General features: G+C 43.1%; 1 protein-coding gene and 1 pseudogene across 1 annotated transcript in view; one reads left to right on the top strand and one right to left on the bottom strand.

The window, feature by feature from the left end:
- FBXW8 (F-box and WD repeat domain containing 8) overlaps window positions 1–23,605 on the top strand; it is a 121,105-nt gene that overhangs the window by 26,794 nt on the left and 70,706 nt on the right. The window contains exons 3-5 of the mRNA XM_028116507.2: window positions 6,221–6,385; window positions 9,191–9,279; window positions 22,737–22,894. Coding sequence (XP_027972308.1) covers window positions 6,221–6,385; window positions 9,191–9,279; window positions 22,737–22,894 — 412 coding nt within the window. The remainder of the gene's footprint in view (window positions 1–6,220; window positions 6,386–9,190; window positions 9,280–22,736; window positions 22,895–23,605) is intronic.
- LOC114219078 (ubiquitin-conjugating enzyme E2 L3 pseudogene) lies at window positions 15,801–16,268 on the bottom strand (annotated as a pseudogene).

The following is a 23,605-nucleotide window of genomic DNA, read 5'->3' as shown; positions in this document are numbered from 1 at the left end:
CTGCCTTTCTGAGACAAATTGCTTGTGGTCATGACATATAACCCTTTTTGTACGTTGCTGGATTCAGTTTTGTGTATATTCATCAAGGATATTGGTTTGTAGTTTTCTTGTGAGGTCTTTGTCTGGTTTGGGTATCAGAGAAATCCTGGCCTCATAGAATGAGTTGGGATGTGTTCCCTCCTCTTCTATTTTTTAGAAGAGTTTGTGAATGATTGGTTATTCATTAATCTTCTTAAACATTCGGTAGAATTCTTTTAAAATTTCTTTTAATTTAGTTTTAACCATTTGAAAAATTCTTTTTAAACATTTAGAATTCACTAGTGATATCATCTAGGTCTGGGCTTTGTGCAAAGGTTTGTTTTGTTTTTTATCACTAATGTAACCTCTTTACTTATTATAGAGTTATTCAGATTTTGTTTCCTCGTAAGTTAACTTCAGTACTTTGTGTCTTTTTCTAAGCATTTGTCCATTTCATCTAGTTTATCTAAGTTGTTGGCATATAATTGTTCATAGTATTCCTTTATAACGCTTTTTATTTTTGTGGTTGATAGTGATGGCCCCTATCCTTGATTTTAGTAATTCGAGTCTTCTCCCCCACTCGCACCTTCCTCTTGGGTCAATCTAGCTGAAGGTTTGTCGATTTTGGTCATCTTTTCAAATAACCAGCTTTTATTTGCTTCGTTTTCTCTTTTTATTTCACTCATTTCTGTTGTAATTTTTCTTTCTGCTTGCTTTGGGTTTAGTTTTCTTTTTCTAGTTTAAGTTGGAAGGCTACGTTATGGATTTTAGATTTTTTAAAATACAGGAGTTTATAACTATACTTCCCTCTAAGTACTGCTTTCACTGGGCCTCATAGGTTTTGTATGTTCCGTTTTCATTTTCACTCCTTGAAGAGTATTTTCTAGTTTCTTCAACTTCTTTGAGCCATTGGTGGTTTAGCATGCTAACATTTGTTAGTGTGTTACTTAATTTCCACACATTTGTGAATTTCCCAAATTTCCTTCTGTTACCAATTTCTGATTTCACTTCATTGTGGTCAGAGAACATACTTTGTATAATTTTTTTGGTTCTTTTGAATTTAGATTTTATAGCCTAGGATATGGTCTATCCTGGAGAATCCTCCATTGCACTTGAGAATAATGCTCAAATTATTGAGTAAAATGTTCTATGGATGTCTCTTATGTCTAGTTGGTGTATAGTGTTGTTCAAGTCTTATATTTCTTTGTTGATATTCTACTTTTCTATCCATTACTGAAACTAGGTATTGGAGTCTCCCGGTATTGTTGAATTGTCTATTTCTTTCTTCAGTTTTATCACTTTTTGCTTCTTGTATTTGGGGCCTCTGTTTTGAGGTATACATGTTTACAATTGTTAGGTCTTTGTGATAGATTGGCCCTCATTATAAAATATCCTTTGTCTCCGGTAACCATTTTTTTTCCCTAAAATTTAAGTTATATTAGTATATACACTGCATCTCTCTTTCAGATATTGTTTGCATGGTATATTTTTTTCCATCCTTTTAATCTATTTGTGCATGTGAATCTAAAGTATGTATGTCTCACGGGGCACCTGGGTGCTGCATTTGGTTGAGCAGATCTGACTCTTGGTTTTGGCTGGGGTCGTGACAATGAGCTCAGCACTGGGCTCTGGGCTCAGTGCTGAAGTCTGCTTAAGACTCTCTCTCTGCCCCCCCCCCGCCCCAGGCTCTTTCACTCTCACTCAAAGTAAATGAACCTTGGGGTACCCCCGGTGGCTTAGTCACTTAAGCGTCTGCCTTCAGCTCAGGTCATGATCCCAGGGTCCCGGGGTTGAGCCCCACATCAGGCTCCCTGCTTGGTAGGGAGCCTGCTTCTCCCTCTGCCCCTCCCCCTGCTTGTGCTCTCTCTCTTTCAAATAAATAAAAAAATCTTAAAAAAAAAAAAATAAAGTAAATGAACCTTTAAAAATAGTGTGTATGTCTCAGGGCACCTGGCTGGCTCAGTCAGCATGCGACTCTTGATCTCAGGGTCATGACTTTGAGTCTCATGTTGGGTTTAGAGTTTACCTAAAAAAGAAAAAAAAAAAGTATTTTTCTTGTAGCAAGCCTGTCCTTAGACCATGTTAATTTATACTGCCAATCTTTTGATTGGAGAGCTTAGTCCATTTACATTTAATATAACTATTGATAAGCATTTATATCTGCCATTTTGCTGTTCTCTCTATGTCTTAGGTATTTTCTGTACTTCTTTTCTTCCTTACTGCCTCCTTTTGTGTTTAAATAGATCTTTTTCTAGCATACTATTTTAATTCCTTTGTTTCTTTTAGTATACTTTTTAAAGTTCTTTTCTTAATGATTGCGCAGGGATCACAACTGACATCTTAAAACAATCTAGTTTGTATTAATGCCAAACTAATTTTAATATACCAAAACTGCTGCACTAGAACTTCCCTCTCCCTTCTTTGTACTATTTCATACAAATTATGGCTTTATTGTATAAACCTATCAACTCAATTTTATACTTTAGGCAGTTTTTTTAATCAGAAGAAAAATGTGAGCAAACATACATTTATACTGTCCCTTATATTTACCCTTGTAATGACCTTTACTGATTTATTTCTTTATGTGGATTGAGTTACTGTCTAGTGTCCTTGTATTTCAGCCTAAAGGACTTCCTTTAGTATTTCTTATAGGACAAGTCTACTAGTGATGAATTATCTTAGTTTTGTTTATCTTGGAATAATTTAATTTCTCTTATTTTTGAAGGATAGTTTTGCTAGGTATAGAGTTACTGGTTGGCGATCTCTTCCTTTAGCACTTTGAATGTGCCAGCCTACTGCTTTCTGACCTCCCTGGTTTCTGATGAGAAGTGCACACAATGAGTCTTTTTCTCTTGCTGCTTTCACGATTCTATCCTCGGTTTCAATAGTTCATGATGTGTCTAGGTGGAAATCTCTTTGAGTTTATCCTTCATGGAGTTTGGTGAACTGCTGTAGTGTGCAGATCAATGTTTTTCATCATATTTGGGAAGCTTTTAGTCATCATTTCTTTAGATATTCCTTCTACCTCTTTCTCTCTCTCCTTCTTTATGGGACTCCCATAATGCCTATGTTGGTCCACACAGATGGTATTCCATAGGCCTCTGAGGCTCTCTTAATTTTGTTCATTTTGGGGAAGAGGGGTTTCTGTCGTTGTTGTTTTTCTTTTTTTTTTTTTTTCTTAGACTGGATAATCTTAACCTTAAGTTTGCTGATTCTTCTGCTAGCTCAAATCTGAATTTTTTATTACTCTACTTTTCAACTTTAAAGATTTTATTTGTCAGAGAGAGAGAGAGATTGAGCACACAGCAGGGGGAGCAGTAGGCAGAGGAGAAGCAGGCTCCCAGCTTAGCAAGGAGCCCCCTATGGGACTCAGTCCCAGGACCCTGGGATCATGACCTGAGCCAAAGGCAGACGCTTAGCTGACTGAGCCACCCAGGCTTCCCTCTACTTTTCAACTTTAAAACTTCTATTTTTTTAGGGGCGCCTGGGTGGCTCAGATGGTTGAGCGTCTGCCTTTGGCTTAGGTCATGATCCCAGGGTCCTGGGATTGAGTCCCGCATCGGGCTCCCTGCTCCTTGGGAGCCTGCTTCTCCCTCTGCCTCTCTCTCTCTCTCTCTCTCTCTCTCTCTGTCTGTCTTTCATGAATAAATAAATAAAATCTTTAAAAAAAAAACTATTTTTTAAAAAAAAATTTTCTCTATCAATATTTTGTACTTAATGAAACATATTGTGCTCATAACTTTATTTTCCTAAACATGCCTTCCTTTAATATTTTGAACTTATGTATAATAGCTGATCTAAAGTCTTTGTTTACTAAATCCAAAGTCTGGACTTCTTCAAAGATAGTTTCTGTTGGCCGCTTTTTCTTTTTGTATATGGTTCATATTTTACTGTTTCTTTGCATGTCTCAATATTTTTTGTTAAAAACTGGACTTTTAAATAATGGGCAGCTCTGGAAATCAGATTCTCTCCCTTCAGGAGGGTTAGTTTGTTGTTATTTTTGTTGTTGCTGCTGTTTGTTTATTAGTGACTTTTTGGAACTGATTCTCTCTCTAGTTTGTGTTTTTTGTCATTTGTGACCACTGAATTCTCTTCTCATTTAGCTTAATGGTTAGCTAGTGATTGGAAAGATTTCCTTAAATATGTTGAAGCCATAAATCTCCCAAGTTTTGCTGAGGTGCTGTCTGTATGTTGGGGCATGCTTTCAATATTGCCAACAGTTCACAGCTCTGTTTTAGCCTTCATTTTGTCCTTGTGTAAAGCTTCAGGGTTAGCCAGAGTGAGAGATCAGGGCCTTTTCAGGTCTTGGCACACACACAGTCCTACACATGTACGTGACTTTTTTTTTTAAGATTTTATTTATTTATTTGACAGAGACACAGTGAGAGAGGGAACACAAGCAGGGGGAGTGGGAAAGGGAGAAGCAGGGAGCCCGATGCGGGGCTCTATCCCAGGACCCCGGGATCATGACCTGAGCCGAAGGTAGACGCCTAATGACTGAGCCACCCAGGTGCCCCTGTATATGGCATTCTTGAGTCCCAGAAATATATTGGAACCTCTTAAAGCCCCTTATGGACAACCCATTCCCCAGGTTTTCCTTTTAAGCATTTGGTCAGCTCTTCTTAGCCCCAGTTGGTTATTGTTACCTCAGGCAGCCACAATGTTAAACAGTTCTCCCTTATTGTTTCTGACAAATGCCCCAGAGATAAGACAGAGGAAGCTTTGAGTCCGGTCAAATAAAGACAAGCCTCTAGAACAGAGCTTTCCAGCAAGCTGTCAGACAGGTCAAATGGTGACAGTTCTCTGGGGATGGCACATGTGTGGACCTGTAAAGCCATCTGGCCCTTCTGGTGACTGTTAGACTGCTGGTTTTTACAGCTACCATAGTTGCAAGACCGTTGGTTTTCAAGGCTAGCAAGGAGTTACCTATAGTCCCGGAGGAGGAGGATGGAATTAGTGCAAGTTAAAACAACATGAAGTTTGTTGTTCTTACCAAGACTCGGCCGTTTTTCTTGAATAGATGCTCCTCAGAATGTTGAAAGCCTTAAGTTAACTGCCAGAGTCCTGAGAAAGTTGATTTTTGACAGTTTTTGGCAATATTCTTATTGCTTGTATGTAGGAGCAGATTTTTGGAGATCTTTACTCTGCCATCCTGAAAGTTAACTACCTATCAGTAGTTCATCAAATGAGGAACCCTGGTGTAATGAGAGTCTGCGGTGCACATGCTGTGTGCACTCTCACCTATTTTGCCTCATGTTCCCTTTCCTTGTCTGTCTTCAGTGTCTTGAGGTTGCCCCAAGGGAGTGTTAAGGAGCACAGGTTACTGTAAACCAGTGGTCACGACTTTCACTTTATTAGGAATGAATCTTGACCTTTAGTTGGGCAGCAAGTATTGAACACTTAATCCCACATTACCAGAATGTGCTGCAGACCCAAGATCATGTTGATCTGCTGGATCATTTTTTCCTCTTGCCAAAGTTGCACTCTAGCCAACTTTGTTCATTGTCCTGTGAGGAAGTAAATCCATCATCTCTCTAAGTTAGGCTTGGAGGACAAAATACTAATAGTGAAAGTGGCCATTTCCTCTGCATACTGTTGGGATTTGAAATTCTGTCCAGATACAACATTAATTTCTCTATATCAGATCTTACAGTCCTGGTGAACAGCTTGAGTTTTCTGTTAATTTTTTAAAAATCTATACATACAAAGTCAAAGTTTTTGTATGTGATATAAATTTAAATTTCTCATATGACCAGAAGTGTTGAGTTATGGATATTTATTTTGTTACAGCCTTTTATTTCAGAGACCATCAGTCTCCAGTTGTATAAGAATACAAGTGCCTGTTGGTGAAAAATAAAGAGATTCTGGTCTGAAAAGCTGTGTATGATTGTATAGCTATGTTGCAGTTTGCATTTTTTTTTTGCCTTTTATGTATTTGTGTATTTTTTTCTTACATGTTATATAATAATTTAACCAAGTCATCTAAGATGTGATATGAAATGGTAGAACAACAGTTTTGAAATCTTGAAAAATAAAACTGGAAACATTTGCTTGTATTTTTTTTTCACCTCAGAGTGTTTTGTTAATGAGACATTTTATACTGCCATAAACTCAGGGCAGTAATAAAGGTGTTGATTGATTTTTGGATGACAAGGGGCTTCTCTAATTGCCGAATTTGACATTTGTGTCACTTCTGTTTTAGGTGAGCAAGACATGGAAGGTGATTGCAGAAGACGAAGTGCTCTGGTACAGGCTGTGCCAGCAGGAAGGGCACCTTCCCGAGAGCAGCATCTCTGATTATTCTTGCTGGAAGCTCATCTTCCAAGAGTGCCGAGCCAAGGAACACATGTTAAGAACCAACTGGAAGGTAGGCAGTAGCCAATATCATTACCTGTAGAAGAATAGCCTCCAAGGACACAGGAATCCAGGCCCTGGCTTAAATCCGGAGTCCCTCCAATTACAGCCTGAGGTTAACTGCCAAAAGCAAAGAGAGGAGTGTGGTGAGAGTCCTGTCAGCTGCTGGCGATTCGTTGCCCATTTTGTTCGCCGTTAGAGTATCTGCCCCCATTTTCAACCACACTGCTTGGGAGCATCCTGTTCTCTAGGAGAGGAGGGGTGAGATTGGGGTGTCCATCACCTCCCCTCTGACGGTTAGGATTTGGAGTAGTGCTCTGTGCAGCCCCCTTTCCTTTTGGCCAACGCTGATGGACCAAGAAAGCAGAAGCGCCACCTGGATACAAAAGAGGAACTGAAAATGCTATTTCCAGTAATCATATAAGAGGGAGATTTTAAACGTCTCCAAGGACTGTCTTCTCTCCCCTCACATAACCCACTGGCTTGCTTCCATAGCATTTATCACTTCAAAATCTCTACAGAAATATTAGATCACAGCGAAGAATTTGCACAGTGGAGTGTGTCTGTAGGAAATAACTGTCAAGAACATCATTACATAAAGCTGTTTTGAGGCATGACAAGACAGCGGTGCAGTGGTGGTGCCTCTTCCCACCTGGGGGCTAGTTAGTCCCTTGTATGGAAAGGGTAGACCTGCAAGTACTCTCTCCACTCCTGTAAAGGTCAATCCTAATAGACTTTGAGATCCAAAAGCTTTTGCTCATTACTGATGGTAATAGATTGCCTATGTGCCTGTCCTTCCCCGGTCACCTCATAACCTGATTAGTGACGGATAACTCTCAATCTGGGCAAACTCACACACTTTCTAGCAGAGTTAGAAAGGATGGCTATGCTAGTTCTCCTTGGAAAGATAGTTCTCAACCAGGGGCGGTTTTGCCCCCCAGGGGACATTTGACACATCCGAAGACATTTGTGGTTGTCCCAACTGGGGCTAGGTAGAGAATGCTACTGGCATCTACTAGGTAGAGGTTAGGGAAGCTGCTCAATATCCTGCCACACACAGGACAGTCCTCACCAAAAAGAATTATCCGGCCCCAAACGTCACTGGTGCTGGGGTTGAGAAACCCTGAATTCAAGAAACACTGCTCTTATTTAGACCATTACTCCACCACCACCAAATAAGAAGCACCTGGGCCCCACAGCTGTGTGCTCAGCATGTAATAAGCTCCTGCGGAGGCCCCCAGCCCTCTTGTGCTCCGTTGGGCCTGCGTGAGGGACTCAGTGAGAGGCAGCCACGAAGGTTCGACGGTGCTACTTAGACAAGCTGGGTCCGGCCCTGCAGGAGGGGCTGGAACTAAAGGAGAGCTGGCCAGTTGGGCAATAACTGGGGCCTTTGCCTCCAGAAAGGAGGGATGCTTTTGACTTGTGTGCCTGGGAGCTAGAGTGTCAGTGAACACTGGCTTGAATTCGGAGATGTCAGACCCTGAGAGCACACAGCGGCTAAGTTTCTGTTTCCTCTTCGGTGATAGAGGAAGCCATGGAGGGAGGCAACTCCATCCTCCTCATCCGGCTGGAGGTGGCAGCAGTGAAGGCGTTCAGAGACCCACCTGCAAGCATCTGGCCCTTCATAACTGTTTGCAGGTTACATACAGTTGAACAAAATGGCTAGTTGTTTTTTCTCTAACAAGCACAAAGCTGTTTGTTTGGTAAGCACTCGATAAATGGTTGTCGATTCAGTGAACTGGAGTCAGACTCTCTGGAGCATCTCGGCCCATTTCCTGGCCCTGTTAGCAGTGAGGACTACCTAAGTGAAGTGTGAAATGACACGTCATGCACTAACTGTAATGATGGAATTCTTACTGTGATTCTAGGAAGAAAGCCCTATCAAAGTGTGAAAAGTAGTGTTAGAGCAAGTTGCTTTCCCTTTGGATGCTCCAGTTTTCTGCTAAGTGTGGCTAACAGTAGCCCGCTTATCAGGTTGTGGTGAGGGTGATGAACGCGCCTCCTGCACAGCATGGCCCATGTCCAGCGTAATGAGCTTTGTACAAATGATTCCAAAATCACAAAGCGCCATATAGTGGAAGACACATCTGTCCCTTGTGCGTCTCCACCCGGTCCCCTCAGGAGCGACGCTTGTCATGGCTTTTAGGGTTCCCTTCAAAAGTACCGTTTTCAGGGTGCCTGCGTGGCTCAGCCGGTCAAACGTCTGCTCAGCGGGGAGCGTGCTTCTCCCTCTGCCTCTGCCTTTCCCCCAGCTTGTGTTGTCTGTCTCTGTCTCTCTCTCTCTCAAAAAATAATCTAAAAAAATTTACTGTTTCCATGAACCTCTGACCTTGTAGTCGTCTTTGTTTCCCCATCCTGATTTTTATCTTTGTATGGCCTTGCTCCTTTTATCCTCCGAGTGTTCATAACGGTTGTTGACGGGTAAAATATCATTAAATACCTTCTGTCCTCTGAACTGAACTTTCTAAATACATTTCATGCATTTCTTCGGGTACTTGCCACTGCCAGCCTACTGTGGGTCGTAGCTGCTCACACATTGCCTTTATATCCTGTAACCCCCTCGAGCCCAGGAGCAGTGACTCCCACGTCCCATGCCCCATAACCCGCCCCGCCCCGTTCAGTGCTTTTCCTGCGTGCGGTAGCGTGGAAATGCTAACACCGGATCGTATTAGTTGTCCTCTTTGCCCTTTGGAATGCCCCAGCCACTTTGAGCTCAGTCGCGTGGTAGGAAATGGCTGTGGAACATGGCTGGAAGTGAAATGCTGGCTTCCGCTGAGCACAAGAACCGTGTCAACTGCGTTCCCTTTTCCTTACACAGAATCGCAAAGGCGCGGTGAGTGAACTGGAACACATCCCTGATGCGGTTTTGTGCGACGTGCACTCCCATGATGGCGTTGTCGTTGCTGGGTAAGCAAATGCAGTTTTTTACTTGATGATTAACTCTTCATCTTAAGGTCTTTCCTTTTTCGTGTGCCACCCTCAGAGTCCCAGTCCCTGAGAGCTCGTACCTTCCCATGATAGCTCGGGTTTGAGATGGAAAAATCTCCATGATTCTGTTGTCAAATGTTCAAGAGTCTGAAGTTAGTGGTGAGAAGCGAATGGTGTAGAGTGTAGAGCTGTAATCCATTTGTCTCAATATGTCTTTCCTAGCTTTTAAATCACTCTTGTGGCATGTTAGGTTAGAGCTTCATTAAGGCAAACAGTCTGTGTTTTATGAAGACATAAAAAAGTCAAGCAAGAATAATACGTGTTGGCACAAACAGAGCCTGTTCTTACTCTCTTGTTCTGAAGCCGTTATTATGAGAAAGGGCTGTGGCCACACATAATCTTTCTTCCCCCACCACACAGTACCTATTTGCTGCTTACCTTGTCCTGAAATAGGTTTTTTAGTTGTCTTCATCACCAAGAAATTTAATTTTAGCTTCTGTAAATTCCTGTGGCTTCTATTCCGAAAACCCCTTTCATCAGTTCTTCCTATTTTACTAACATGGATGCAAATACAGTTTGTGTATTTCTTTAATGTGCAATGAGAAGACCCGTTTCGTCTTTGGATTGAGAAGCGGTCTTGAACTACAGTCTCATTGTATACTTAATGCCCTAAGTAGAGACCAGGACACTTAAAACCCTGAGTCTGGATTGGCTTTGGGGTGAGCCCCCCAGGAGAGGTTCCTACCTGGAGGAAACCAAAAACAAATCTTGGCCTGAAGAGCTTGGTAGTAGGTGAGTGTTTTTCTTTAAAGAAGACTCTTTGCTTAAGAAGCATTCTTTAAAGGGCACCGTTGGAGTTAAAACTCCAAACAGATTATTTTAATGTTTTGTGATCTACAATGCCTAGAAAAAGTATTTTTGCTTTAAACTAGACATGCCCAGAAAGAACACTTCCTTAGCTTTTGTTTTGCTGGCCACAATTTAGAGGTTAATGCCCTTCTTGGGAATGCTATAGAACCACTGTTTTTAGAAAGATGAATGGACCTGAAATCTGGAATTCTATTCATTCAGTTATCAGTGCGGTTTTAGGCTTTTGCCTCTCATTGCTAAAATGTGGGTCTAAGAGCTCATGCTACATAAGGTCCTCTCTGCCTACAAGTTCTAAGACTCCGTGGTAACTCGGAAAGGACTTCTGGCCTTCCAGCTTAAAGAGGTCTCCCAGCGTGTCAGGAGGCCTTTGAGGACAGAATGTTGAGATTGGACTGAGAGTCATAAAGGAAATTAGAGATAAAGGAGACTTTAATCTCCAAAGCCAAGTATGAATTTATCTGGACACGCACCTCACAAAGGCAGGCTGGCCATGAGTCCAGATGCTAGCCCTTCTTTTCCTGCCTCCCCGTTCCCCTGAGGTCTGCTCAACATTACAGATTATGCCAGCACAACGCAAAGCGATGGCAGAGTCTCGTGGATCGATAAGATGAAACGTGATCTGTGGGTCAGAGAGGCTCCTCCCGGCTCCTCTTTCTAAGAGAATCTTAGGTTTATGGCCTAGCATCGGGTACTTCAATCTTGCTTGTGTGTAGAGCATCTTGTGTTTATCATTAAAATTTTATCTGGTGGTTACGATGCTTGTTTTCTGGGTCAGATCTCGAATCCCTTTTCATTTGAGACCATGGTGTTTGTGGTTACCTCATTTCCAATCAATGTTGTATTCACCCAGCTTTCTGCAGCTATGTATCTCCAAGGAGCCGCTTACAGAGACGCTGGCCACTTCACCATCTCTCGCCCATCTACTTAGCCTGTGTTTCTCTAATTTTCCTTCTTCGTTTCCTTTTTCTCCGTTTGAAAATAGGCAGAATTTGTTCAGGGGCTTCAGTTTTATGTGCCTAGAACTAAACTGTGTAACATCTTTGCATTGAAAGCGATTAGGTTTACTTCCTATAATTGACAGCAAAGGCTATTGGAGAATCTCTTGCTTCTTCCCATCTTCTCACGCCTTTGTGTAAAAAGTTCCTGGTTTGGAGTCGCCTAGAGTAATTTTTATTACAATTAGCCTCACAGTTGACCCCGGCTTGGGTCTTCCTTCCTTTTCTTCTCAAACCAGAGTAACCTTCAAATACTCATTCACTCAAGCTCACCCAAGACCCCGAGTACTCATCAACTGAGCAGGACCTGGATGATGCCTTTTATCCCAGGCTTCTGTTCCAGTGGAGGAAGCAGATATTGTTGTCAGAACTTTTGATCTCTTGCTCTTTTTCCCATGAGTCTTTGTTTCCCTTATGGTCTCATGGATGGTAACTTCTAGTTACGTTTTCCTTATGTTCTAAGCTCTTTGAAATTTGTTTCCAACCTAACTTTCTCCTGATTACTCTCCTCCGGGTACCTTTGGCTTTTCCCACAGTTCCTGATTGCCTCTGGCCACATCTCTCTCTCTCTCTCTCTCTCTCTTTTTTTTTTTTAATCGAGACCTGATTCATGTACCATAATTGTCAAAGTCAGTAATTTCTAGTATATTCACAAGGCTGTGTAAGTACCACTGTCTAATCCCAGAACATTACCATCACCCCAAAGAGAAACCCAGTCCTCTTTTAAGGTCCAACTCCAGTCTTGTCTCCTCCCAGGGGTGTCTGTAGTCCCCTGGCCTATTAACCCCCACCCCAACATCTGCCTACTTCCTAACTCCTGGAGAAATGACTGCAGCTTATAGTGTAGCTTTGCCTTAATTAACATTGTTTTCTGTTGTGGTTTACTTTGACATAATTCACAGCCATGTATTTTCTGGGCAGTTAATTTGTAAGCTAGAGGTGGTATATAATATGAAGCGCCCCACAGTGCTTGTACATTGTTTTGTCTGAAAGAAGCATTACAATTTAATATGCAGAACCCCCTCCCGCCTGGATACTGTGTGTTACATGGAAACCTGGAGAAATCCCTAATTTGTCTGGTCCTTGATTTCTTAGTCCTTTCCACTTAGAATCATGTCATCTTCAACCTGGAAGGAACCGTAGAGGTAAACTGTTCCAAAACCCTCCTTTTGCACGGCTGCCTGAAGCTCAGAGGTCTGGTGAGCTGGGAGGGGCACGTGAGCACTGCACCACTCCACCGTTCTTGAGCAGTGTCCACATGGAGGGCCAGGCGGTAGGGCTGCTTTCCTGAGCCCTCGTTTGCTACTCCGACGGCTCATCTATGACAGCTTCGTTTTGGGTTTTCTTTTGTGGCATACACCATTCTTTTCTGTTAAAAATGAAGAAGTCGTAGTAAAACCATGTTCTTGCAAAACCGTTGGGGAAAGCAGAGAAGAGAAAGTCACCTAAATCCCAGCATGCTAACACGGCTCTTGTTACAGTTTTTATGTACGTAAGTTTTTCATTGTTTTTTTTTTTTTATGCACATTTTGACATAGTCCTAACCTACCTTCTATTTTGGCCTTTATTCCTCACTAAACTGGTGAGGTTTTTTTGGTGTTATTACATGCTTTTCATTATTTTCTTTTATTTGTTACAAAAACTCCTCCGATATAATTGTATCCTAATTTTTTTATTTGTTCCCCCAGTATTGGACATTAAAGGCATTTCTTGTGTTTTATTATTATATAATATTGTGAATATTTTACATAGAGGTTTACAGATTTTTCCCCTTTTCAGTACTGCCAATCTTCTTTAAAAATTATAAAACACATGCTTATTGGGGCGCCTGGGTGGCTCAGTCAGTTAAGCATCTGCCTTTGGCTCAGGTCATGATCTCGGGGTCCTGGGATAGAGCTTCTCCCTCTCCCTCTGCCTCTCCTCCTGCTCATGCGCTCTCCCTCGCTCTCTCATAAATTAAAAAAAATTTAAAAATCACATGCTAACTATAGAAACTTTAAATTGCATATAAATGTGTAGAATAAAGAGTCCTACGTCTTTCTTTATCCCCCAGTGTGATGATTTTTCTAGGCTAGAGTCCCATTAGTGGAATTACTGGATTTGGGGGAATGAATTTTCATATTTTCCAAATTAAGAAATTATTTTTAAAAACCCCCTTAACTCTCAACTTCCTTCCAGTCTAACTTTTTGGTTTGAAGTCTCAAAACCATCCCTCAAGACTGCTCTCCTGAATCTACCTCCCTTCTTTCTGTCGGTGCCATAAATAACAAGAGAGGACACATTCACGTCTTAACCTTCTACAGTCTGGTTTCCATCTCAGCCCTTCCACCAAGCTACACTCTCTCTCAGGTCACCAGTGCTCACAAACCAGTGGCCTTTTCTTGGCCCATCCCCTTCCACGTCTTGGCAGTGTTGGGTCTTGTTAACTGTATCCCTCTTAAAATGGTGGAGGTGGTGCATTGGGCTTCTCTGTACCCTCGGAGCCTAACACTGGACCCAGGACTCAAACTTTGAGGAAAGTGTGTACAGAATGAAAACTCCTCACGCTTCTGAGACCCTGCACTTTGAGCCTTTTTACTGCATCTTTGACCTGCCCAGGCTCCTCCTGTGGCCTTTCTTGCCTTTCTGTGGTCTCACCTGGCCACTTAGCAGTGATGTGCAATGTTGCAGAAAACACCAGAAGCAGTTGTTGTCTTTGCTGGGTAGATAAGAAGTTCCTTCAACTGTGATGGAGTGATTCAGACACAACCTTTACTTTGTTCTTTCAGCCCAAATTTCCCATTTCTTTAACCTGAGAAAATTTTGTGTTCAAAAGACACCAATCTCCATACTGTAAACCCCCTGTCTGTCTCAGAGTTCAGCCTCCAGCTGCATTTTCTCTGTGATGAGGTAGTGCTCCTGAAATGCAGTGAGGGTCGGTATGTGCTTTTCTGAGTATTTAGAAGAGAGCTTATCTGGAAAGTTTGTTGATAATAAGTGATGCAGAAGTGTGGTTTTTGTTTTTGTTTGGGTGATGACAGCTCTGAGAATTTTGAAATGTTTCTCAAATTATGTTTATCATTAAAGCAAAAGAACAGAAGAGATGAGCATATGAAAATATCCCTGTCCTGTTTTGTGATGCTGAAACTGTTCTTCTTGTCCCCAGTTGCACTCTGGAAGTTAAGAGCATTGAAAACAGATGACATCATGAGTTCAGAAAGGCCACATTCTAAACCTGAGCTATAGGTCTAGGTATAATCCGCCAGAAGTATGTTTGCTTTGCTGCCACCTAGTGAAGGAGAGTGTCTCAGGTAAAACTTGTGGGAGAAAGTCAAGCTGGGGCTCACTGGAGGCCTGGTGCCAGCTCTGCTAACCGTTAAGCTATTAGCTCACCAGAAGCTTTTAGCAGATGCCCAGGAGTATGCTGGTGTTTTGCAGTAAACTCCCTCCTTACTGTTACTTAAGATTCGTAAGTCTGAAGCATTTCAGTTTGCATAAGAGAGCATACTTCTCTCATTAGAGAGACCATTTCCTCCCCTTTTGGTGTAAAAAAAATATCAAGCACCCTCTTTGTGTCGAGGTTTTTCTCACCACTCCTAAATGTGTTTCTACCTCGCTTTCTGCTGCTGTGATGTTGCCTTTTTAGGGTCCAGTTTCCACCTTTGTTAGAAGGAACTGTGACCGTGTATCAGTGTTTCTCCTCTGCCAAGAATGGTTGGAGGGAAAATTACCATGTAATGTTGCAAAATATTAGCTCTCTACTTTCCCTTAAAATGTCATTGTCCCATTTGGTCTCCTGCACTTTCATCCTCCTGTGTTCCCTTTGGGGCAGTTGTGCCAAGTAGTCAGGTGACAGAAGTGCCGACACCTCCTTCTAGCAGCCAAGTGACTTCTGGCTGTTGTTCTGGCTTTTTATCTTTATTAGCTCTGTCTGTCCACACAACCCAGTCTTCTGTAGGCTGGAAGCAAAGCTTTGAGTTTCCAGTTTATATACCTGTAAAATCTAATGTCTGAATCTCTGGTTCACTTTGCACTTCCAGTGGAATTTTCTCATTTGTGATTAAGAACTGTAGGAAAATAATGGTTCAAACACAGTCCTGCGTTTAAGGTAACTTGAAATACCCTGCTTTTAGCTGTTTTTTTTCCCCCTCCACTTTTTCCCAGTACTTAAAAATGTGCCTTTTCGTTGACCATGTACCATGCCACAATAAGGCTTTGCTCTGAAATTGTGTATATTTGCCCCGAATTTTAAAATATATTCTACCCAGGAGCAAAAGATGACAAGGATGGGGTTTAATACTTGGCTAGTTTCAGGGGAATGTATAAAAAATGGGTAATACCTGTGGATTGCTTTGAGACTCTTAAGATAACCTGCTTTGTAAATAGAGACCCGTGATAACATTGTGTTAGACAATGGTCACCTCACTTAGTAAGGACATGCTTGCTATCTTTCTCCTTTTTTTTTTTTTTTTTTTTTAGAACATCTTAAATTTTTAATCCTTTCTTTACAGGTTACCTAGACCGCTTTTGATTAAGAAAACTGTAGAAAGTTAGTAACTGCCACAAGCAAACGCCAGGCAGCCCCACGTGTCAGTTTTCCACAGAGTCCTGCTTTGTGGGGTGTCCGCTCACACTCGCTGGAATTGGTCACGGCAGAGTTTAGTCCACAGGTCGCTTCTCCCCGTATTTCTTTGTAAACTCTTCAGCATTCTTACAGAATTTTTTACGGTCCTTAGAGTATTCTTCAGCTAGGTCAGCCCGAAGTGGGTGCTCGGGCTGGGAGTCGTTCACCAGTGCTTTGAGGGACTGGATTACTTGGTCAGTTTTGGTTGCTGGCTTCCAGTTTTCAGCACTAATTACTGGCAGACAGACCTGCCCCTTTTCATCGATGTTCGGGTGATAGATCTTTGTTTTAAATGTGGTCTTCGGTGGTTTGAATGGGTACTGTGCTGGAAAGTTGATTTCGATTCTGAAGGCCCCCTTATCATATGGAGGGTTGTCAAGAACAATAAGCCCTTGCCAAGTCAATAAATTAGCTTCATCAACCTGGATGTTATGGAAGTTTTTCATTCCACATTTGCGGATTTCTTCAAGCTCCTTCATCAGCCTCCTGCTGGCCGCCATCTTGGATTTCTATCTTTCTCCTTCTTAAAGAACTTTTTCTCTTCACAGTTTTTCTTCAGCCTAGGTATATATAGATTTTGTGCTGCTGCTCATTATGACATTGGACTGTTTGCTGTAAGGGATTCGATCATTACCCGTTAGGGACCACTTTTTAAAAATACTTCTGAATTTATTTATTTTCTGCTGTGAGGTATACATGCTCTTCTGGTAAATAAGTCTGAGGTAAGATATTGATAAGAGACTGCAGGAGAGCATTACATTTATTATATCCTTAATGAAGGAGCTCCAGAATCTCCTTAATAAATACTGTGAACTCATGGCTGCATTTATCCATCTCTGGTTCTCCAAGGAATAATGGGAAGGGCCACAGCTACAGTAACTCTGCATAACCGTCATTGACTCTGACTCTATTGATTGTGATTAACCAAGATGTATGGAAAACAGTTTTAAGTGTGTAGTGCATGTATCTCGTAAGGTCCATTAAGATGTTCATTAGTTTTCAATCGCTGCGTCTTAAGCTGCACTTGATGTCTTGTAGTAGTGCTTTTCCACGGAAAGACTGCACTGTGGGGTTGAGTTCATTTTGTTAATTGCATAATACAGCGCAGTCATGTTTCATAGAAAACAGTAAATACTCTTGATTTCATTGATTCGTATTCTTTGGTTATTACTAAATAAAGTACGGAGCATGTGAATAGTTCTTAAAGCCTCTGCATGGTAAGGGCAAAAATGGTTCTTGAAATGTAGGTGCTGCATTTTTAGGGACCTCTGCCTACTTGCTTGATAGGCTTTAAACCAGTTCTGTCCTCTGAGTTTAAGTTAGTAAAATTAATTCACTGAACATTTACTAAGCACAGACGAATACTGCAGACCCCTCCCTTGCTCCCAGGCAGCCAAGAGGTACAAGCCCCGGTGGTGACAGAACAACGTTGGAGACGCTAGGGTCGGGGAGAGCAAGGCATCCACCGTAAGACCCTAGGGAAGGGCACCTGGTACAGACTCAGTCGGGCTGGGTTCTCCTGGAAAGTGACTTCTCAGCTGAGTCTGGAAGGATGATGAGGAGCTGGCTAGGTAGAGTTTTGTATGGGGCAGGGATACAAATAACTCGCTTACATGCTGCCACTCCTCAGTCCCAAACCAAGGGTGGGTGTTAGTAATCCAGCCCAGCATTTATTTTTCTGGTAAGCTGCTGGAATACAGCTTCAGAATCCTTCTCAACACAGGGCTATAGGCAGCCATGATCGATGTACTGGATTTGACACACAAACTATTTGCTAGTCCGGGCCTGAGGCCTCATAACGAGACTCCTTTTGGCTCCTGTGAGTACTTGATCAGAAGAGAATTGTGATTTTGTTTGGGGATGGTTGTATGAATATGGCTCTGTAAAGGCTGAAGTTGTATCAGCCATCCTGTATGTCCTCCCACGTCACCTGGGAAGTGTGTGTGGGACACACCGTTGCATCTGCCCGGCCTCACACTCCTTGCCAGTGTATTGAGCCTTTTTTGTTGGCTTCTTGCCTTCTAGGTAGCGATAGTAGTAGAATTGATGGGTTAGGTTCACAGGCTGTGTCCTGCATGCCTGAGTCACAGTACTGAAAATGATAAACTCCTTATGTTGCACTTAAATGGGGATGGTCCTTAAAAGCCGTATTTGTTTAAAGACACTGTCATCTGTGGAGGCAGCCTGGCTTGTTGGCTAAGCAGCAGTTTGAGGAAAGCCTGGGGACCTGTTTTGATCCCAGCTGTGCCACTAAAATGGTTTTTGGTGACCCTGGGTAAGTCACTTAACCTTACTTACAGCATTCTTAAAACAACCCCCGAGGTTGTCATGAAGAGCCTTGGGGGGGAAAGAAATGTTTTTAGCAAATAAGCTCAGGTCCCCCACAAGAAAGGTTAAAGGTGGGGGTTGTTTTGTTTTATTTTGTTTTTAGCTGTACGACATTTCTTTTTCTTCGGGTCTCTTAGTCCAAATGAGTAGTCTGTTTAGTGGAAACTTATTAGTTAATGGAAGCTCTTTGGTGGTAAATCATTGTAAATTGGCAATTGCTCTGGCGTGCCAAGCTTGAGAGGCTCTATTCCCATTCTTTCAACAAAAAATCAGCTGTGGTCTCTGACCTATTTATTTGGAGGTAACTGCCAAGCGTAAAAAAGATTGGGAAAGCATACAGTTTCACTGGTCCGTACCCTGGACTGGGACATCCTCACTCATTTGGAAAAGGCTTCTTTCTCCTTTAGTTTTTCTTTAGTGCTCTTAAATCAGCTAACATATTAGTTGCAGTTGTACTTTGCACAGACACTAATTAGAGAGCCATCAATATTGGGGTCCACAGGCTTACCGACAATGCAACTGTCATAGTGGTGCCTTAATTGGTTGAGTGTAATTGTCATTAGGCAGCGATAAAGACATCTGGAGCTCTGGAGGAGAATCAGTTTTTTCTTCCTACCTCCCTTCAATATCTGTTCTTGCTTCTCCTGGCCAATGTTAAGCACTTTTAGATCGCATTTAGGGTTTGGTCCAGTTCCCTCTGCTCCAACCATTGTTTTACCCTCATGCAAATATCTGTTTCTTTAGCACGAGTTCATTAGCACGGGGTCTGAGCTCCATTATTCTGGCTGCTCTCACTTGCGTTAGATTCTAGAGCCTGGCGCTGAGTCATCACATGGTACCTGCTGAAATGGTATGTATTCTCTGTTCCCCTCCAAAAGGAGACATGGAGTCTTTTATATTTTGCCTCCTGAGTCATTTGCATTATACTCTTCTGCTCTTTGGCCATGGGAGTTAATTTAAATGGATATCTTTGAAAGTGTTCTTCTTTACCAAAATAATTTAGCTTATCCTGTGCTTTTATAGATATTTTAATCAGTTTGGAAGTAAATATAAGGAGTTTAACACCTCTCGATGTGTGTGTTCGGAGCGTTTCACTGATCACAGCAGTGGAAGGTGGGCAGTAGAAGTAAAAGGCGCCACTCAAACCAGTCAGGTTGTTACTTGTGGACACCCCTTTCCAGTCATTGGTGTATTATATATATTAGCTACATGTCAGGCGCTGTGATGGAGATACAGCATTGAGATATGGCCTTCTTGGGGACTTGACAGCCAAGTGGAGATGTGGAATGTAACGAACGCCATTTCTTCAGTTACAGTGGTAGTTGAGCCAGAGAAGGCTTCATGGAGGAAGAGGGTCTGTGCTTAACATTGAGCAGTTGGTAGGCTTGGGCTAGGTCAGTGGTTCTCAGTCTTGCCTAAACATTGGAAACACTGATGCCTGGTTCCACTCCCAGAGTCAGATTTCAGTGGCCTGGGCGTGCTTTGGGCATCAGGAGTTTGGAAAGCATCCCAGGTGATTCTCATGTGCAGCCAATGTTGGGATCCACTGGGCTGGGTTGTCAGGAGGGAAAGTATTCCAGAAAGGTGGATAACATGAGCAAAGATGCAGAAGCAAGAGTATATGGAAGCCAGGAATGATAGACTTATACAGAGACAGGTTCATGCTTAGGAAGAACAGAAAATGAGACTGGGGAGAGGGGCAGAAGCTAGTTTGTGGAGGGATCTCTGTGCTAGGCCTAGTAATTAAAATGTCATCAATAAGATGTTAAGGCTTGAGTAGCTAGGGGGCTTTCTAAGTGTTAAGTGCTGTTCCGGTCTGACTCAGAACTTCTAGTTGTTGGGCTCATAGCTGTGAGCAAGACCCAACCCCTGACCTTAGAAGCTTATAGGTTCTTGGGGAGCTGAACACACACACACACACACACACACACACACACACAGTTGCTGTGAGAAAAGTGTAGGCTAGATCACAAGGGGACATGGTCCAGTGTGAAGGGGAAGGGAGGAAGGAAGAATGATTATTCGTGTCGTCAGGTACTTTTGAGGGCTCGGCTTGTGCAGGGCTGATGGTGGGCGGGGAGGCTTAGGACTAAGGGGCCCTGAGGTGCTGAGGGGTTTGGACTGGGGCAGCCTCCCTGGGGAAGGAAACAGAGAGGACGTGGCCAGCGGGACACAGAGGTCAGTGGGGCCGGGCCGGGCCGGGGTGAGGGATGCGGAGAAGCCGCTCAGTTTTGCACCAGGGACTAGGACTGATGCGTCACCGAGGAAAGGAGGGAATGCAGCAGTGGGCCGGTGTGTGGTGAACTGAAGCCTTCAGGGGAGAACCTGGGCTTCACCTAGACACTCGGCATCTCAGGGCGAGGGCCACTCTTTCTGTGCCGGAGAAGCCCTGGGAGGCTCTGGTGGACATTAACAGAGCGCTCTTCTCTGCGGGAGCCTGCCGGGGATGAGAGCGAGTGGCAGCTTGGATCTCACCACTCCCTGCTGTGTGGGGTGCAGCACTTCGTCAGGTCTGGTTTTGTGGTTTTGCCTCGGAACTCTGTAAAGGGGCTTTGGGGCTGGAGCTTGGGCTCCTGAAATGCTCTCCTCTGTACCCCTCTGCTGGCCATGGGGGCCCCTGATGGGGTGCACAAAGGGCCTTGCGAGAGCATGTGCAGCTGCTATACTGGTCATCAAAGGAAAGGAAATACGTTTCCAAGTCCCAGAGTTCTCAGACCCCTACACTTGCTTTCTGTGTCTTTCACTCCTCGTCTCTGTATTTCTGATGGTGTCACCATCCCTCTCACCTTTTTTTTTTTTTGAAATGGCTCCTTCCTTTCACATAGAATTTAAGAATCTAATCATGCACAGTCTAGACATTCAAACATGTTATCTCTGTTCAGTGTCTCTGTAGCTAAGCAAGTGGCCTTACTCCAGGGAATGTCTGAGTTGTTTTCTAGGGTGTCAAGGTGAGCCTGGTAGATTTGGCGGAGTCTGTGTTCTCGTATAGTGTTCCTCATTAAGAAGGGTGATCTGGAATGCTGCCCGGAGGACCTGGGAACCAGTGGCCGTGTTTTGGCCACGGTGATATCAATATCCACCCTTGCTTCGTGCATCGCCAGGCTTAACGACACTCGTGGAGCGAGCGTTCCCATTTACTGGGGCATCAGTGGTCGTGCAGAGTTACTTCAGTCCAATTTTAGAAAGCATGTCTCTCTTACTGGCTCTTTACACCACACGCACACTCCCCAGGCATTGTCTTGCAAGGGGAGAGCCGAATTCTCCAAGTGAAGGAATTTGTGTGACAAAATCACCTTTGAATCACATAATGTATTTACTGTCAATAATTTGAGGGAATTACTGCTACATTCAGTAAATGAAACACTCCTTTATCAGAATGTTCTTAGTTTCTTTTTTTTTTTTTTTTTGGATACAGGTATATATTTTTAAAAATTTTATTTGAGAGCGTGCGCATGAGCAAGGGGTGGGCAGAGGGAGAAGCAGGCTCCCCGCTGAGCACGGAACCCAATGTGGGGCTCAATCCCAGGACCCCGGGTTCAGGACCTGAGCCAAAGGCAGATGCTTAACTGAGCCACCCAGGGTTCCCTCTTAATTTCTCTATTAAGGAATCTCACGTGAGAAATTGATCTCTACTTCATAGATGTATCATGTGATAGATTTCAGTAGTTGAATACATTTCAGAGATTATCTTGAGTCTTTATAGTTTTAGTGTGGGATCCAAGAAACCCTGAAGGAACAATGGCTAGGGCCTCAAGACTGTGAACCTGCTTAAAATTGTGTGCCTGTCTTTGTGGGGTACATCATTAGACTCTTAAAGCATTTCTAACACGCCTCCCCATGGTTAGTTGATTTACATGTTGAACCAAATTCTCTGTAGCAGATGTAAGGAACTTAGCATAAATACCTCAATGGCAGGCAGCACATCACCTCATCATCTGGTCATTCCATTATCCTGGTGTCTGAGAGGCCTGATGTCTGAGCAGGTTCTGGCCCTGCCTTGGCTTTGATGGAGAGAGTCATTTGTTGGAGTGGCAGTAGTAATAGGAGAGAGTGAGTGCTCCGATAATCTAAGTGGGCAAAACCAGGGAGTGTCATGCATTTCGGCAAGAGCTTTTCATGAGAAGGCAGCATTGTCTGGCTGCTAAAGGCAAGACTTAATTGTTTCAGCAAATCAATTAGTCTTCAGGGACTTTAATCAGTCAAATCTGATGCATGGATGAGGCATTAGAAAGCTCGTGCCTGTAAGACCATTAGTCCTTAGCATTCCTCTCGGTCTGTCTTTAGTGTATGTGTGTAAATACGGTGGCTTCTACAGATTTCTGCTAGTGATCCCTTTGCTGGGAGAACGCAAGGTAGTAGATTGGTTATGCTAGCGTAAGAGAGATCTTGGTATCCCGGGTTGTAGTACAGCGTTCTCATTTGAATTGTCACCATTGTGCCCTGTGAGAGCATGAACCATGTTCCCAGCCTTCTGTCATCTCGGTGACATTTTCTCCTTTTGGAATTACTCATCTAAACGGCATTACAGGAGTGTTTCCCCAAATCTTATTTCTCTGTTGTTTTAAGGCTCTCCCTGTTTTCTCTACCATGGCCCTGCTCTCCAGTCCCCGTTTGGAACCAAGTGTGCCCTTCTTTTCCAGATATACATCAGGGGACGTGAGGGTGTGGGACACCCGCACCTGGGACTACACAGCCCCTTTCCTGGAATCAGAGTATGAGGAGGACGAGCCTGGAATGCAGCCATATGTCTCCTTTGTGAGGATAAACAGCTCGCTGGCGGTAGCCGCTTATGAGGATGGTAAGTAACTGCAACCCTCCTCCCTATTAAGGAAAAAAAAAGCTTTACAAAAATTAAGCAGCTGTGGCCGGCTCCCCACCCCCCCGTAATCCCTCCATACATACACGTGGGCACACACACATGGTCACACACATAGCCTCACTCTTGCCTTTATGTGGAGAAGTTGGCCAATAACCCCTCCATGCATTAGTAGGCGATGGAGCACAGAACCCAGTAAGACTGGGGTTTAATTCCTCCTGGAACTGGCGGGCTGGGTTTCAGTGCTAGACACGAGGCTGGCCAAGCCATCTTAAGCAAATAGCTTGTTTGGTATAAAATATTAAATATACTTGGCCTACTTTTCCTTTAGTTTCTCCTCAGTCCAAAGGGAACAGGGTAAAGGGGGGACAGAGGGATAATCTGTTGACAAATATGGAAATAGAAAAATAAAAGTCAGTGCCTACCTTTTCCCGGCACTTACATACCATACAAGATAATTTATGGTCCTCTGTTGTCTCTCTGGGATTGATAGAATTCTTTTTGTGTATGAGCAACCATGGACTTAGGGAACTAGGTGAGAGAAATCTAAAATTATATTTACCTAAGTCATGAAACACCTGTCAGTTTGTAGCTAATAGGAATCATAATTTTGATGGCTATGATATCCTATGCTCCTAAGTTCCATTATGTTGTGACGTTGGAATCCCCAAAAGCTTTGTTTCCTCACTTGCT

This window comes from Eumetopias jubatus, unplaced genomic scaffold (assembly GCF_037043125.1).
Source record: "Eumetopias jubatus isolate StellerSeaLion01/CBP00866 unplaced genomic scaffold, mEumJub1_p1.0 scaffold_16, whole genome shotgun sequence".
In the NCBI taxonomy this organism is placed as follows: Eukaryota; Metazoa; Chordata; class Mammalia; order Carnivora; family Otariidae; genus Eumetopias; species Eumetopias jubatus.
The sequence above is the reverse complement of the archived record's forward strand: the minus strand, read 5'-3'. Positions and strand labels throughout refer to the sequence as shown.